The 18,135-nt window shown below is 38.1% G+C and overlaps 1 protein-coding gene across 1 annotated transcript in view; it reads right to left on the bottom strand.

The window, feature by feature from the left end:
• Positions 1–10,425: 10,425 nt before the first annotated feature.
• GYPC (glycophorin C (Gerbich blood group)) overlaps positions 10,426–18,135 on the bottom strand; it is a 28,137-nt gene continuing 20,427 nt past the window's right edge. The window contains exons 2-3 of the mRNA XM_021526316.3: positions 13,569–13,619; positions 10,426–11,314 (exon numbers count right to left, since the gene is read on the bottom strand). Of these exons, the coding sequence (XP_021381991.1) occupies positions 11,118–11,314; positions 13,569–13,619 (248 nt within the window). The 3' untranslated portion in view covers positions 10,426–11,117. The remainder of the gene's footprint in view (positions 11,315–13,568; positions 13,620–18,135) is intronic.

Raw genomic sequence — 18,135 nt, 5'->3', positions numbered from 1 at the left:
CACCTTCCATCTCTGAATGGATTTTCCCCCTCATAAACCTTGAAGTGCTACAGCAAAGCTGGTTCTGTCTGCATACAGCAGCCTGCCTGTCACTTATAGAAAACTCAAATTTCGTGTATCAAGAGCTTGTGTGAAAATTGCTTTGAGTGTTAATTGCCCAAATGATTCAGCTTTATAAGAGCCTCTCTTATGTACTGAAGTATGTCTCATAGCACGCTGAGTGCCAAGCTCCAAGAGAGAGCCAGCTGTGCTTTGCTCCCAGATGTTTGAAGAAGATAATTCTTGCCCATCATTTCAGTCCTCCATCACAAAATCATGAAATTTTGTTTAATGAAGTCATTAATGCACAATAGCATATTTCTTCCTTTTTTTTTTCTGTGATGGTCTCCCTAGAATGCATACAAGTTTGTCTTGGCTTATAATTACAGTAGCACATTGTCAGATTAACTGTGGTGAGGAGATAAAACAAAAGCCATCAGTTCTGCAAAATTAAGACTCTGCCAACATAATTTAGAAAGGATCAGAACCCTCTGCTTTCAAAGATGCTGGTTCTTTTGCTGCGTTCAAGGTCATTTTCATTCTCCAGTTTACCTATTGCAACATTAATTTTTCCTGGAAGCCTAACAAAAAGTACACTTCAGTCCTAAGTGTTGGATTCAAGCCTTTTCATAACTTCTCTTCATGCAGATCTCCTGTTTCAGTGTGTTCCTTGGTTCTTGACAAATTTATGCTAAGGTTTTTTTGTTTTTTTTTGAGTTTGGTTCTGTTTTTTCTGGGTTTTTTTTTGAGTCAAAGTAGCTGAAGTTAAGGATATTGAAGTGAAAGGACCTGTGTTAATTTATAAAAATTGCTTGTGGGCAGACAAACCTCTGGATACAAATAAGAAAACAGCTTTTACAAGAAAGCTTTTTCTTGGACTTTGCTTGTTAGTGTGCAGGTGCAGAGAATTTCATAGAGAGGTTTTCTGTGCTATATGGTGATAAAATATTTGTGAGAACCACAGCTTGATCTTCACAGTGAATGACCACCATCAATTCCTGCTTCTTTCTGACTCAGCTGTCAGAAGAGATTTCTCTTAGGTTTTGTTGTAGCTGAGTTTGAACAACCACAGATAAAGGGGGCTGGGTTAATTCAGCCTTTGTGGCCATGCTGCTCTTGAATACAAGTATATAGCTGTGTTTACACAGTGAGGTGCTTGGCAGTATGAATTCACTTTCTACCATTCCCAAGGTCCCAGGGGAGACCTCATTTGCTTTCCCATATCCATGTGTTTGTGTTCACTCACCAACACAGCATTTCAAGGTCATGGGTTGCTCTGGTTTTACCACATCTGATCCAATTGCTCCTACAAATTATAGGACTCTGCCCAGCATCTGTGGCCTCTTTCAGTTGTTGCCACAGTGAATGCAGAGTCCATTTTTGCTGTTTCAGTTGCAGGTAATAAGACTCTCTGGAAAGCATTTTGGCAGTAGTTGATGGCCCTCACAAGCTGGTGGCAGACGTTGGTGTGGAGGTTATTGATATCTGAGACATACAAAACATCAGAGCTTCTGTGACAGAGATGGGATGAAGCAGCTGCTCTGTTACAGAGCTCCTGGCTCTCAAATGATCCAAAATGAGGGCACACACACCTGGGGATAAATATAATTCCCTGATCTTGTTCAGAATGGTCTTAGTGGGTACAGTGGAGCAAAGCATAACTTTCTCTATTTGGGTTTAGCATTAGTCCTTAAAAACGGACATGTGTATGTTCTGCATCCCAGCAGCTGGAGGAGAAGGCTATGTATCTTCGGAGGGATTACTTTATTTTACTCCTATCATGAATTTTGCCAGCTGGGCTATATCACTGTTAGTAAAAACCACCAAAAAACAACAAAGAAACAAGGAAAAAACCCCATAACCTCCCCCTCTTTATTGAAATCCTAGGGCAAATCAAGGCACATGCAGAGGCAATCTTCATGGGACTAATGGAGTCTCTCATTCCTGTTTTCCCAATTCATTGTAGACTCTCTTGTCTTTTTGGCTGGGAATTCCAACTTGAGAGAGATACATGCTAAATATACAATTTTAGGAAACTGTATAGAATTTTCTCAGCAGTTTAATTTGCCATAATAATATCAATAAAATGAAAAAGAGCACTTGGAAGATGGGAACTTTTTGCCTGGACTTGGAGCTAGACTGTGAATGATTATATATATTTTCCCATCTCCACCTGAAATACAATTCGTATAGAGAGAGAGGGCAAGACCCTGGAAGACACTTCACAAAAAAAAATGTTTATTAGCTAAAATGATACAAACACATTTCATGACTGTTCCTGCAGAGGGAAGATGAAATAAAATACTACTTGCTTTGTGTAGTCTTAACAAATTTTGCTATAGAAAACAGAGCTCCTGGAAAAGAAATTGCATTAGTGAATAATGACCTCTTATTCATCTGGTTGATTAAAAATGCTTTTTCTCCAGACTGATTATTTATTTACTCTTTATTTCAGAGAAGAGACAATTATTAGGAGTTCAGAGACTTTTTTTTTCAAAAACAATTCAACTTTGGCCAAGAATTTGTTTTATAGAAAAGATATTGTTTGATCCATGTCAGAAAAAAATATTATGGTGCTGTTCTTTTAAGTCTTCAATGCCCCTATGCTTTGGGGAGGCAGGCTGATCTTTGGGAATATGACCTTCACTCACAACTATTCCATCATCTTCCTTACCAAAAAGCCTGACCAACTGGAGCTTAACAAAACAGTTTTGTCATGTTTTAAGGTTTTTTGTATGGGAAAAAAACGCACCACAACCAATACAACAACAGTTTCTTCTCTCCCCTCACGATTGTCCATGAAAAGGTCAGCCAGAGTCTAATAAGAAAATGCCCAATCCTACAGGAGAGGATGAAAACAGGACTTGAGGGCTGGAACAAAATGAAAAAATCAGGACAGGTTTTCAAAGCTCATGTGACTTATACCTGTAAGTGGGGCTAGAAGTAAGCTGACTTGGTGGGTCTGATAAAGTTTGAAGTAATCTGATCCTGAACTATTTGCTCTTATCCTTGTGCCTGTAATCCATTTTTCATTGCAGTCAGTGAAGTTGCAGAGATGAGAGATCTGGTTAAAGTTAAGCACAGCTGCCAGATGTTTCTTTGCAGGGAAGAAGGTGAAAGATGTATTGAATGAGAAGAAAAAGAGAAATGATTCTGTGGGGGCTTTTGGCAAGTGTTCAGCATCTTGCTGTTAAGGGGAATGCACTTGCTCCTCATTCTGTGCTGTGCCTTCCATTTTTCATTTTGCTTTCTTGCACCCTGGTGTCAGAAGCATCACTCATGTCATGCATGAAGAAAGACTGAGAGAGTCCTGAGCTCCCTTCATGGAACAAGGGTCTTTATCTCTTTACCAGAAAACTGAGAGATGTAATAATCTCTGATTCTTCAACTTTTGTTCAGCTAGGTAAGTTGTGATGCTGCTGAACAGAAGGGTATTGAGATATTTCTGCTCTATGGAAGAAATTCTAAGCACGAGGCTTTATTTATGCAGAACATTACAGGAATATGAGAAAAAGGTATGGAGAGCCCTGAGGGTCTCACATGCATTTGTGAAACAAAAAAACTTATGAATGGGGAACAAAGCAAAAAATTGACAGTATGGAATGGCAGAAAGTGTAATTTAATTGAAACACAATATAAAATTTATGTTAAATATGAATATCAGGGGGCTTTATTAAAATGCTATCGATCAGTCCATGAGGTGTTAGAATGAATAAAGATGATTGTTCCCAGTAATTAAGAATGTCATCACATCCTGCTGAGTTGCATTTTATCAACATACCCATATGTCACACTGAGAAGTCCTTCCAAGTGAATTTGGTAGCAATCCCTCAGGTAGCTGAAATACTTCATTTACAAGATATTGGAATCTGAACGGCCATTCAGGTGTTCCTGGTCATTAAGCAAACATCAGAAATTAAGAAACATCTCTATGTATAGTTCTAGCAAGATTAGTTGCAAAGGCGTGAAATTCTTTAGAAGCTGAAATAGAAACGTTTAAATATTTTCTGGGAAACAGATTTATTAATTCAAAGTCTGGACCCTTTTCTTTGTCAGTGTAGTCAAAATATCTTGTTCTGAAGTTTTAGGTTGATAGAACAGGTATGAAGTGAATCACGTGTATGTGTAAGGTCACGCTATGTGATAGCACTTCATTCTGAAAGCTCTTATTTTCATGTAGTGCCCTTTATTTGCTAATCTTTTCTTTATTCACCTCTTTGTTTCTGCTGTAAGCTTGTCAACTACTGGCCATCCATAGAAGACTCATTTGGTGTGAACAGACTTTGGTAATCCCTTGGCAGCTAGCCTGTGGCAGTCTCCACAGAATCGCCGTGCAGGGCACAGGTAACAGTAAAAGTCATCACAGATTTGGGCTGCCAAATTGGAAGCACCTCCTGTTGTCTGATGTGGTACCAAGGCTGCCAAATTGGAAGCACCTCCTGTTGTCTGATGTGGTACCAAGTCAAGGTCCCGTTTCCGCAGTGTGCTGGCTAAAAATGAAGGATCTGGTTTATAGTTTTTATAGTCTGGCTTCTAGTCTTCAGTAGCATTTCCTCTTTGCTTATCTTTGCTTCTGCATTAGAACATTGCTGATAAACCATTTGGCTGATGCTGGCCTCCAGTCTACACATCAAATCCTATGGCACATAAAAGGCCCATTGGAACAGTTTCTCTACAGATATCAAAACTGAGGTGATCCACTGTCCTTCTGGACCCTCCAGGTTTGACCACTTTAAGGTACCATTTTGACCCAATAACATATTACCTGAAGAGCTTTTCTCACTGGCAGAAGTAATCTTTCAAAAAGGGCTTGGCAGTGGCAAGATTGTTAGTGGTTGGACTTGTTGATACTACAGGGTTTCTTCAGCCTTAATGATTCTATGATTAAAATCGATTACAATACTTTAAGATACTTTAAGATATTGTAATTAAGATTACAATACTTGTTATACCAGGCATATCCTGGCAATATTCTTTTACTGGGGATATATTAAAATAAAAGATAAATTGTATGGAAAGCATGAAGAACAAAGCAGAAGTATTCATATTTGGTATCAGCTGAGTGGAAGGCAGGTCAGAAAACAGCAAATAGCCATTAGATGTTTATAATCTGCCCAGAATTTTTAAGAATACCATGACTTAGATCATAGAGCAGTGCACAGGTCTTCACAGGCATCCACAGGGTAATGTTTCTTCAGAGAGAACAATTGTTTGATTTCTCATTTAAAGGTTAACTTCTTCTTAGATCTATCAAAAGCTTCTACTTGCTTTTTAATGCAAACACCAGCAGTATATCTTTTAGGGTTTGTATGCTCTATTAAGAAATATTCTAGCTATTTCTTTTTAATCTACATTCAGATGAAAGCAACATAACTGGCAATGCTAAAAGTTTATGATGTTTTGAAAAAGAAGAAAAATATGAGAAGAGCCTTTTCAATGCTGAAAATTAGAACTTTAATTATAAAGTTATTAATTTCTTCATATTTTTTCCATTCAAAATATAGTAGATTTACACCATCAGTGTATTAATAGCTTTGGTAAATACAAACACTATAGTCAGCTTTAACATAAAATCAGCAGTAAGCTTTGGATGCTCTTTTCTTCTTTTCATAGCAATGCTACAATCCAAATAGACTTTAGTACAACATACCAGGTACTTTCCATCATACATACAGTTTGAAACAACAGAAAAGGTGTAAAGGCAAGAGATTATGCTGAAAGATCAGCACTTATATTGTGTTTTAATTCATTGTGTTTCTTTCTGGCATGTGTGGAAATACATTTTTTTGCAGGAAGGATAAATATGATCATTAAAATGCTTGTCCCACTGAATGCAGTGGGATTTTGTCCCAACCACACAGAGTATGGTCATGTAGAATAAGGATTCCTTATTTTCAGACACTTACAATACTACTGTCTTGAATTAGAGAAGGATCTTTATTACAAAAAATATCTAACTTATTTGTAATATGGTTGGAATTTTTGCTCACCATCTATGTTTTATTTTGATATTGTTAGCTTCCTTTATTTACCCACATCAGATGTGGGTCCATTCCTTGTTCAAGTATTTAGTATTCTGTCCTGAACGGACTGATGCTGTGAGGCTTCTACACTTTCTAAACATACAAAGCTTTCTTATGTGAAGAATGAGAGATTTTAGAAAATGCAATAAACAGCTTTTAATACATTTAATGGGAGTGTCCTGTTGGTGTGTATGTACCCTCATTTTTTGATTGGACTTACACACAAAGAATCCAAACATCTCATTTAATTCAAAAAACATCTCATAAAATTCAAAGAAAATTGTTGTCAGCAGTTACAGTGAGTAAATACACTGATTTATCCAAACAGGAATATTTATTTTATTTGAAGAAAAACTTCTCTCCATCCCTATTAGCATCAGATTACCTTCTCTTCTTCTGCACCTTTTTACTGATTTTCTCAGCATCTTGTCTCAGTATTTCCTCTTTTCTGTAATGAATTCTTGCAGGCTTTAACTAGTGCAGTCCTCTTCTGCCTATCCTGGGACTAAAAGTGTTTCAGCACTTTGTCTGCATTCCTTGTTGAAAGAAAATAGTCCTTTTTATTTCCATGTGCTGATGTACCCCTGTGATCCCTAGATTTGATTTAAGAGAAACCTGATGATCTGAGAAATCCCATTGTCCTATTTTTAATAGAACCCCAAAATGATTTGGTCTTGGTATTCTAAACAGAAAAAAAAAAAATACACATATGTATATATGTCTCATTTCCTTGACAAGTGGCTGACTAAATTCTTCTCAGGTCTGTATTAATGTGCAATGGCATATTGGAAATAGGGGAAACCTGGGACAAGCCCCAGAAAAAATGCACACCAGGTCCATGGTCTGGTTGGCCAGACAAAATTGGGACTGACGTCTTTTGGACAGAATTACTTTGCTGAGCTGTAATGATGCTTCAGAGGCTGAGATGGGTAAGCAGTCATTCTTGTGCAGGGGAGGACTGTTAGTTATGCTCATAAAGTTGGAAGAAATTGAGCTTGAGATGTTAAGACAGAATGTCAGAATATTGAATCTATGAAAATTTTTTTCAAAGACTGACAAAAAGAAATGGTTTAAAGGAGATAAATTTCCCTTTGTAATGGATTATTTTTATCAGTGAAAGAATTAGAAAGCTTCATGAACCCACTCTTAAAGCTCACTAATGTCATCAGAAATACTGTTTAATTTTTGTCATTTCCATATATCTTAAAAAAATATAATGTGCTCCTACAGGATCATATTTATTTTCTGTCTGCCAACTTCAGCAAATATTAGTCATTTTGGTGCATTGAAAAATTGCTTACTTATACTTGTAAATGTGGACCTATGACTTCCTATGCAAAGTGGGATTCAACAAGTTTTCACAGGGCATTAAGGCATGGGAATAAAACCAAGCAGCTTGAGGGATCATCATAATGACGCCTTGTTTAGGGAGAAACATTGGAGATTATCACTGGAGATTTATAGCACTAAATTTAACAATTATAGAACTTACAGTGCTATTTTTAGACCTGTTGTCTGTAAAAATGTGGCATATGTGATCATTCTGTAAATCTGTCTCAGACTGGTCACATTTATTCAAATTTGGTGTAGGATTGGCAATCCAAACCTAAAACCTTTTGAAAATTTTTATTGGCTAGCAGAGATGAGTAGAGCAAATTCATAGATAAAAATAGGTAAATAAATACATAAGTAAATGACTAATCCTTTGCCATAGAGAAGGCAGTAGAGGTCCAGATGGGAGCTGAGGGAGTGCAAGCAAGAGCAGCAGCCACAGCTGAGAAGATGAAGCACCAAAGAACTGCAGGACAACAGGCCACAGCATTAGGGGAACCCCACATGAAAGGATGTGGGGGAAGAAGAATCTTTTTCATTAATTAATTATTCTATTCAGGAAGCAAATTGTAAAAAATAATTTAACCATCAGTGATGGAAAGCTACGGCTGCCAACTGAGATGTCTCAGCGTTGTACACAACGTTTGTTTTAGCACAGCATGCTGCTTGCAGAAGGATGTTTTGCTAATTAGTTATAAAAGTTATAGGAAGTTTTTAATGCTTCTTTTTATAACTAAATTGAATTACTTAAGACATTGAATTGAGTTATTGTATGAGTGAAAAACAGCAGGATGAGGCCATAAGAATGTGCCGGTCACCTGATACAATTAAATTTCTTCATTACAAAGCAAAGTTTTTCCTGAAGAAAATAAAGAAACAGAAAATCTCCACAAACCATTTATTCTCTCTGCTGAGTGTGCTTGAGTAATTTCTACATACACAAGACCCTGAAACCTAGAAGGACATAGTAAAGAAATAAATTCACAGGTCATGACAGAAGTGCTGCTGCCCAACTACTCAAAATGGCTTGTTACCAACAGGGAAGCTGTTCCTGAATGCTTGGACTGTTTGTCAGCCTAGATAAATGGGGAAAATGGGATAAAGACTGTTAATTAAGCTACAAAGAAGAGATCTAGTCAGAGACCACAAGTTGCCCTCAGTTGAGATTTAAGGGAGGCAATGACACAAAGTCTGAAGTTGACTGAACTGGTAAGAATTGGCTGAGTTCCTCTGAGCTCATGCTATACCACCAGAAAATTTGGCCTCTACAACTCCAGTGTGGCACTTTGACTAAGTCTACCTCATAATTAAAAAATCACACCCGTGCCAAAAGAAACACTAAGTCAGGTTCCCATGTGTAACAGGTATGACACAGATGTCTAATTAAAATCTGCAAGCTCAACTTGCAAAAGCCAGAATTTCACGACTGAGGAGAAAGGCAGGAATTTATTCCCTATGTCCATCACACTTTTCTGTGAAATCAATTTTCTTTAACTGTTATAATAATATTACATGTTCTGCATGTATGAAAGGGGACAAAATGCTTGTAGCCCTCTATAGGTCCTGCTAGGGCTGGAGGAAAGTACTTGGGTGTTCCCACACATTGTGTGGGAGATGCAGCAGAGCTCAAGTCACCCCAGTTATCCTTTTCTCAGAGGAAATATTTACATTATTATTGAACTGGAGGATCAGTGGTCTTCAGTTTTATAAACTCAGTCTTACAGTTAAGATCAGTCATTTTTTTTTCTAACACTTGTCCTAAAGAAATAAAACAGTTCCTAAACAGTTCAAAAGTTGTAAAATGATTAAGATATTAATGGGTCTAAGAAGGAGACAGGTGCACAATATAAAAATATTTGACCTCTCTGTTTTGTTCATTTTATATTGCACTAGCCACAGAATACAATGTGGTTCTGCAATGGTATGTTACAGAAAGTATCTTAAGAATTTAATAAATTTGGCACAAGTTTCACATTCTTTGGTTAAAATGCTAACACAAATGGATTTAAGATTCAAAATTAAAGGTATTTGGATTCTAAAAATAATTGAGTCCATCTTCCTCAAGTGGTGGCAAAAGACTGAGATTGTGATTGAAAGACAAAAATATCTTGTTTCTTCAGCTGGGTCCTCAGAGTCTTACCTTGCTCAGACCTCTTACAGCATTTTTGAGGCCAATGTCAGTAATGAACACTGGAGTTCAGGAGCTTTCCAAGCTTTTGTGCCAAGAAGTGATCACAAGTGATCAGCAATAGTGTCTTCAAAGCACAGCTGTAGATTACTTTATATATATGTACACACATATAAAGGTCAAAGCACAGGAAAAAATTTATCGACTTGAGCAGAGCTCATCAGTATCTTGTTTGTTATCTTGCATTTCTCCACCTCTATTTTCAGTAGTCCAGGGCACCATGACAGCTGTGGATGAGCAGGTGCAGAGAACAATTATCCTATTTCTGGAGGTAATTGTGGGCTTCAATTAAGAAGCCAACTTACTGGGGTAAAGAAACTCATCACTGTCGATTCTTAGGTGAGGAATAAGATCTTTCCATGTGACCCACCATGAATAATCTATCTATTATTTATTTATAATAAAGCATTGATGGCAGTGTAATTCTCTGGTCTAGCACACTAAAAAGGATACACAGAAGCCATACAGAGTGAGAAATAAAGCCAGTGGGATGCAGATGAACAAGCTTCTTTATAGTGACAGTCATAAGGCTGCATTTATGAAAGATGATATCTGCACCAGAACAGAATTTCTCATCTACAGTCCTGTTGGTGGGCACTCAGAGAATTTTCTAATGCAAAATAAATAAATAAATATTCAGGCAAAAATATTGTACATGAAAAAAAGGTAGCTGAGCTCCATTGTTTCAAAGGGCCTGCTCAAACCAGGATGATTTACCTTTTAATATCTACCTATTTATGAGTGCAGAAAACCTACAGACTAATTGGAATAATATTTGTAAATCTACTGACTATTTTGTATCTATATTGTAAATTCCAACATTTTGCAGTTCTCAAGCTGCCATACAGAGAAAGTCAGTAATAAATCCTTCACTCTTACCTTTTCCATGTTTTCCAAGAGTTTTATTTCTTTGAATTGTCTTTGATTTTTATATATATATAAAATTCAAATATTTAAAAAGGAAATCCCAGTGTAAATTCCCCAAAAAAACCAACATAAACTCCCCCATGTCAATAAAAATTCATATTTTAAGAGGATGGAGGGGGAAGTCTGGGCTATAGTTTTTTTTTTTTTTTTTGAGCTAGACCACTTTTATCTAGTTAAATGTTTGTTCTGTTACCATTTGAAAGTCATTTTCAGGTAGTTCTTCATCGTATCAGAATAGGATGCATCATTAACTCTAAGAGGATGTTTTCATTTGGCATCTGCTATTTTCACCAAATGTCAAGGCTTGACATTTGCTATCTTTATCTGGTTTTGGTGTATCACTCGTACTGAGATTTTGTTTCTTCTTATCTGATATTGATTTCAACTGTGACCAGCTGTGTTGCTAATAAAATCAACAGGCAATATCTGGCATTTAGTTCTTCACTGCTAGAAGAAAAGAAACAACCCAGTGACAAAAAAAAGCAGAGAGATACTTTTCAATTAGGATGTTCGCCTGTATCCTCATATTAACCATCTCTTAGTACTTCTGTTGATGTTATAATTCTGACTGATTCCCTTGGGGAAGCCTCCATGGCAATCCTTGCCTCTCAGATGAAATATTCCTTTTTGCTCTCATCCACTGCCTCCTGGAGGGCGGGGTCATTCTTCAAGGCGGCGTCGGCGCTCTCGGCGAACTCGGTGCCTTTGGCCTCGTTGGTGTGGTAGGTGCCCTTGTGCCTGTACAGGTACCTCACCATCACCACCAGCAGGCAAATGAGGATGAACACCACGGCAGCAATCACACCTGGAGGAAAGAGACCACTTAAATGTATCACCAGTGATAAAATACGAGAAGTGTCTCACAGCCAGACATCATGACCCGAGTTGCTGGGTAGGGAAAAGTCCGTGTGTCATAAGGGGTTTGCATGTTGCAGTGGCCAGAGTCAGAACACACTGCAAAAAACAAGATGGGATGTAGATACTGCAGGAATACTAGAAAAATTCTCACTCTCTTTCTTTTAATCAATGGCTTGATTTGATTGAACATATTGGAGCTAAAAGTTCATTACAAAATGAGGAGAAATAAAAGAACATAAAGGAAAACGAAAGGGTTTCTTTCATCCTTCTGGTAACATGCACCCAAGGTGGGGGGTGTTGCACACAACCTAACGCTGCCTTCTCAAGTGTTCTCAATTTCAGGAAATGTTCAGGGAACAGAGTATTTCATAGGGGACATTCAACAAATAGCAGAGCTATGTGGCTTTGAAACTGCTCTGCATTTGCAAGCTGCCATTTCATTCTGTGCTCTAATTATGGAAGTTTGATTGTAATGAATGTGAAAGTGACAGCTGGCAGAAGGAAGGGGTTCTGGGTAGATCTTTCTTGTCTCCTGGACTAAGGCTAATTTCCAGCTACGTGTTGACTGGACAAAAATTTCTATAGATGACCTCAATGTGTGTAGGACTAAATGGTGAATGGAAACATTCCTAGTGAAAGAAAGTACATTAATGAGCCTTTTCCATTATGAAAGGTAGAAGTCCATAAAACAGACAAGTCCATGACAAATCCATTATTAAAAAACCTACAAAGTCTATCCCTTTTCTTCCAGATCAAATTATTGACTTAAAAATTCTGAAAAAAATAATTATTTTGAAGTTTATTCAACTTGTGTGACATTTACAATTTTTTAAACATGATTTTTTGCATGGATCCAGGATGCACTTATAAATGTTTTTGCTGTGATTCTGTATGAGTACATGATACTGAGCTGATGCTGTATTAACATCAATCCAGGAATAAGCCAAATATTACAGAAATACACACTAAAAAGAACAGAACATCCCTAGGGCTTTCTCTGCTGTCAGTGAAGGGTGCATGTGTGTGGGGTAATTTCTTCTAGAAGTGAATTTTATGTTTGTTAGAAGAACTGCTCCTGGAAATGCCTACTACTCTGCAGAGACAATGACGGGAGGTGGAGAGTACCTCTTTTTGCATATCATATTCCAGGTAAATGGTAAGTGTATCTCCAAAGCTTTAGATTTATCAGCATCAGTAAACTGAGTTACTGATGCTGATCAACTGAGTAAACCCTACTGGCATAAAAACACAGGAATAGATAGAATATTAGCAGGGCAAATAAAGATTATAACTCTGTCTTTAAAGATATGCCTTGACATTATCCCCCAGATTTCATGGTGCTTGGTTCTGGAAGGTAAAGTTACTGCTAGCAGGAATGAAATCGCTTATACAAAGAACTTCAAGTTGAAAATGATATCATGGTTGCATTGTGGGCTTCATCAATTTTTAGGACCTCAGTGGTATCCCTTGACACAAGAGGCTCTAATAGGCTTTAGATGTAGCACAATATTAATAAGCCTAGGGGACTAAGTACAAATCAATTTACTTGCTACTTGTTCATAGAAAGCTGAAATTAAAGTTACAGGAGATGGGACCTGAGGGAAATATAGCAGAACCTCACCAATTTGCACTAATGATTGGTATAGCCCCTTGTGAATGGCTGAAATTAGTGTGTTAGCATGGAAATGAACAAACACAATAAAAATAAAAAGACAGGTTCACTCTGTGAATGTAGCTTTGCTCATTTATTCTGACAACTGTATTTAGTTTAAATGCATGAGAGAGCTTTAATGGAACACCAGGAAATATAGTGTGGTGAATTCTGTAAGAATAAAGGGTCAGCTGGTAGAAGCTAACATCACTCAAATCAAAGGTGCTCCACCGGTTCTGTACTAAAGGACAAGCCTGACCCAGTGAATACTGAAGGAAATCAGGGACTGACTTTTCTGGTGGATCATTTGATATTTTGTCCTAAAATGGGGGATGGATGAGGGTGGTACTGCTGAGTGTATGGTTTGTGCTCATTATCTCATCTTGTTATCTTGCCAATAGCCCCTCTGGGAGCAGACTTCCCCCTGGCCTAATTAACTCTAATTGTGCCATTCCTGTTGTCTTGTCAGCAAGGTTTTGCAAAATGCAAGAAATCAACAAACCTGCTGTTTTAATTCTTATGGTGCTGCTTAGTATGGTCTGCTACTCACCTCCAATAACAGCCACATCTGCTCCAGCTGTGGGGCTCTCCACTTCTCCATCTATAAATAGAATAGAACACAAAAAAGTTAATTATAAAAAAGAAATTGGATCATATGGAGGAGCAATGACTGTACTGGCAATTTTGTATTATTTTAACCTGTGAAACTCGGAACTTAATATCTCTTGTTAGCAAAAGACATTTATGAAATTTCACATTAGAGTTAGCCTTACTGTAACAGTTTTCTGCCATCATAACACTGGAAAAGAAATAGCTAGCACATTATGCAAATTATCATGGCCCCCAGGGAAACACCTACTGTGTATTATGAGCACTTACCTGTAACATCCTCCAGTGAATGCTTAAATTAAGAGCATTTAGGTACTGTGATTACTCTCAGAAAGGTAGTTTTAGGAAAAAAAAGGTTGATGTCTATTTATTTTCCCATTTATGGCTCTTCAGAGCATGATCTGGATCTTGATTTTGTGCAAATTAATCTGTGTGTATTGATTTCAATTAATATTTATTTATCTGAAATGTCCTGGTTTTAATCTTTGCATTTGTTTTCTTTACAGTTTACATTTGAAATCACAGCAAGTCTCTCATGTGTATGGTATAAAACACAGTCTCCACTTAGAGTAAGTCTGAACTCAGTGCTGGTAAATCAAATAGCATAAATTGCATTATAATTAATTTAAAATTTTATTAAAAAATTTCCTTTGGTAAATGTCGTACATAGAAAAGCTCACTGGAAAACAGGAAAATGTAACTCCAAATCCTTCTGTAAACTCAAGAGTGGCACTACGATTGCTACCTAGGATGCTTTTTTGCTATATCTGTATCTATGATTCAAGGACAAAACACTATCAGTAGTTATCTCCTTGCTCATGTCTAGTCTCTAACATCAGTTTGCAACAAAGAGGAGAGCTGAGATTCAAAGAATCCACCTCTTTTCAAACATGGGAGGTGCTTTTTTTAGAAAGTAAGAGTGTTTTTCTCTCCCCCAGAGATCCTTCCCACATTTTCTTCCATCTATATACTGATGAAAAGATTGAGCACATCTTCTGTCATTTAAAAATTCCTATTATGCCTATGTCTATTCAAAACCCATGTGCTCAGAAGAGATTAATTGCCTCAAGGTCAAAAATGCTCTGTATATTCTTACACACCAAATACATGCTGCATGCCAAAAAAGCAGGCTCCTCTATAGCAATCAAACACTTGAAGGTGTGAATTCCAAAGTGCTTTCCAAGCCACACAGCTTGCTGCCAAACATTAATTCCAGATCAAATTATTATCCCCTTAATTAAAAAAAAGTTTATGAGTAACTCTCTGCTCATACCTGGCATTCTTAGGTGCCTCTCAGATTCAGATAACAAACAGGTGCCTTATCTCTAGGACTTGCCATCACTGTGCTTTTTGATAATGGATTACAGTATCATCACTTTGCAGAAAAGTTTTAATTTCCATCTTTCTAAGTTTGCAACAGAATGCAGGACTCATCTTGAGCTATGGTACAGCTGGCACTGATCTGCTAAGCTGGCAGTGCTGTGCCCTTCAGCCGACACCTGATGTGGCTTCTCTCACCACAGCTCCCATTCTACTACAAGAACCAGGGCCTGACTCCTCTTTTTTGTGTCTCCTTTTGAGCACAGAACGGGTTTGCTGTCCTCCCAGACAGCCTTTTGCTGCATCAGTCAGAGTGCCAGAACATTGCAGCTACCACCAATGACCAGACAGCCAAGGTCTGCTCCCCAGATCAGTTTTGGAGCACTGTTGATGGAGATCACAGAGAGACCCTTAATCCCTGTTTCACTGTCTCTGAAATTTCACTTTGTCCAAAAATATCTATGTGGTTCATGGCAATATTACAGGCAGGTGTGAAAGTATTGGCATTCGAGGTTCAAGCAGTGGTGTCCTTCCTGAAATATGGCCGAGGAGCACGCAAGGCACGTGTGATGGAGTGAGACCATCTTCCCTGAGCAGGAGTGGAACAGTGGCTGCTGTCCAGAAGGGAATCCCTGCTTGGCCAGGACTCCCAGCATGGCCTCTCTAAACTCAGTCTGAGTGAGAAATACAGTGCATTTCTGTACTACTGAGGACTGAATCTTCACTTTCTGAGGCAAAAAAGACATCCAGCTTCCTGAAGGAACTTTTAGCTCAGCAATGGTTTTGGCCTTCTTGTACCTTCTTTATTCTGCTCTTCTTTCATATGCAGAATGCTCAGAGGTCTGTGTTTCAATAGCTGCTGTTGCACCTGTTTTGATGGTTTCCCTTTGTTTCAAGGACATCTTTTGTGTCATCTGTTGCTGAATTGTCCTTGCAACACCTCCTCCCCCTGTTATATTGGCCCTTGTCCAGCTACAATCTGGTTCTGAATGTGCTTGAACATTGTTATTATTTACTGCCACTGGTTACCATGACACACAGAAATCAAAAGATTGTGGGGAAACATGTTTTTCGTAAAATTTCTGGCCATCAGAATGAGTTGACCAAATCAAGAACAGAACACACAAATCAAATTGTCTGTTGCTGGAAAGTATTTTCTAAAAGCCAGAATGATGAGAAAGAAATGCTTTTCTGTCACGACCTGAAATTCATCAAATTCCAGTTTTGCTCATAAATTTAAAGATAAGGAATTTTTGCAATAGAATGACAATTGCTACCTGTCTCCTTCTCATCAATCACATCCTGCTGAGAAGGCAGCAGCCTGTGAAAGTCCCAAAAATATTCCTGACTTAAATACTGCAAGCAGATCTCTGTGATTCACAAGTGGCACACCAGTGCAACTGACTTGCATGTTAACATAGCCAGTGGTGACTTATTCCTGCTAAATTTGTTAAACTACCTTCTTCACATACAATTTTCCAATTAAACTTGATTTTGATGAATTTTAGTAGTTAACCCCCCCCCCTCCCCCCCCCCGTTTTAATCTATCCCCTTCAATTTTTGCTAAGGAACACTTGCTTGAAGCGGTCAGGTCCAGCAGTGAAAATATTTGCTTGAGATTCAGCACTCTCCTATTCTCATGATGCACTTTTCTGACAGTTGTAATTATTTCTTTTGTTCTATAAATTGGAAATCTGAACCACTAAAAGCCATAAATCGCTTCCCACCCCAAAATCCTGACACTGGCTTTAAAAATATGTTTTTTTTAAATTTACACTTTCTTTCTTTATATCTGAGCTTCATTCAAGTAGATCTTTCCAGTTCTTCTTTACAATGCCAAGGACTAAATGTTCTTTGTAGATGGAAAGGGTGGTTTTGACATGATTTTGTGACACCAGAGAACAGGTCTTTAAGGAAAACACAAAGTATAATGGCAGTCCTGAGAAAGATGCAAGACTTATCAGTGAGCTACTTTAGAAGCCTGACTATGTTAAGACATTCCAGCTGACAAGCTGTTCAATTTATATGGTGGTGGGAAAGGGCATATTCATCCCAAATACTTTCTCCCCTTCAGCATAGAAAGCTCAGAGTTTAGATTTTGCCCCTTGCAGGAAACAATACTTTGTGATTCTGTGGCTACTGTCAGTGACACATGGAATAAACTTGTACAAAGCTTCAAGCTTTCTAATTTTCAGGCATCATTTTTGCCTGCTAAATTTGTTTCCAGAAAAGAAGTCCACTGTTTGTACTCTTGGTGGTTCTGCATTCAGGACCTTAGTCAACAATCTAAGCACCCACGTTTGATTGCTATGGATTTACACAGGGGAAAAGCATGAAAGGAAAACCAGACCTGCAAAGGGATCCCCATCTGGCACATTTGACAGGGATGTGTGGGAATGACCCTACAGGATAGATTTAATCTACTGGTGTGAACTGCCAAATCTCTACTATGCAATCCACAAGGGCAATTTCATGGTATAACTGTAAACCTTACACCAAACTTCTCGTCTCCAAAGGCCTCTCCAATTTCTGGAAGATAAAGTTCCAGACTGAAGCTAGTAGCATTGAGTAGAGAATGAAAAGCCCAAGATTACAACTCACATTGTCATGATTCCCATGCAGCTGTGGCTGATCCTGCATTTTAGAGTTTGTCAGGCTGAGTGAATATACAGATATCAGTATGATAAACAGCTCTGACAACACAGGTTTTACAGCAGTCAGGCAGCACTGCTCCTGCTCCCCTCTTTCAGGATCTTCCTACCCACAAGCTTGTGCTTTTGATTCTTAAAAACCCCAGCATCTCTTATCATGATGCTCCATTGCTGACTGCTAGGTTACAATCTCAGACAAAGCCTTGGCTGCTAAATTACACTCAAGTAGGTCTTTAAGTGCTTTCTTGTGCAACCTATTCTCTCTCTTGATGTCTCTCTTGATCTCTCTTATGCAATGATGATCTCATTGCATAAGAAGTGGTTTGAATTTATTCACTCCATGTGAATGATGGTTGAACTCCTTGAGGCAGTAATTTCCTTCTCAGGGCTTTCCTAGGCATGCAGGCTAGGAAATACACAGGAAGATTTCATCTCGAATCATCTCACCTAATTACTTTATGAAAATCTGCTGCTAATGGGACTTTCCAAGTGAGGAACAACCCACCCTTATCTCAGTGTATCCAGGGATCTGCTTTG

This window comes from Lonchura striata, chromosome 8 (assembly GCF_046129695.1).
Source record: "Lonchura striata isolate bLonStr1 chromosome 8, bLonStr1.mat, whole genome shotgun sequence".
Taxonomy (NCBI): Eukaryota; Metazoa; Chordata; class Aves; order Passeriformes; family Estrildidae; genus Lonchura; species Lonchura striata.
This window is presented reverse-complemented; position numbering and strand designations above follow the sequence as displayed.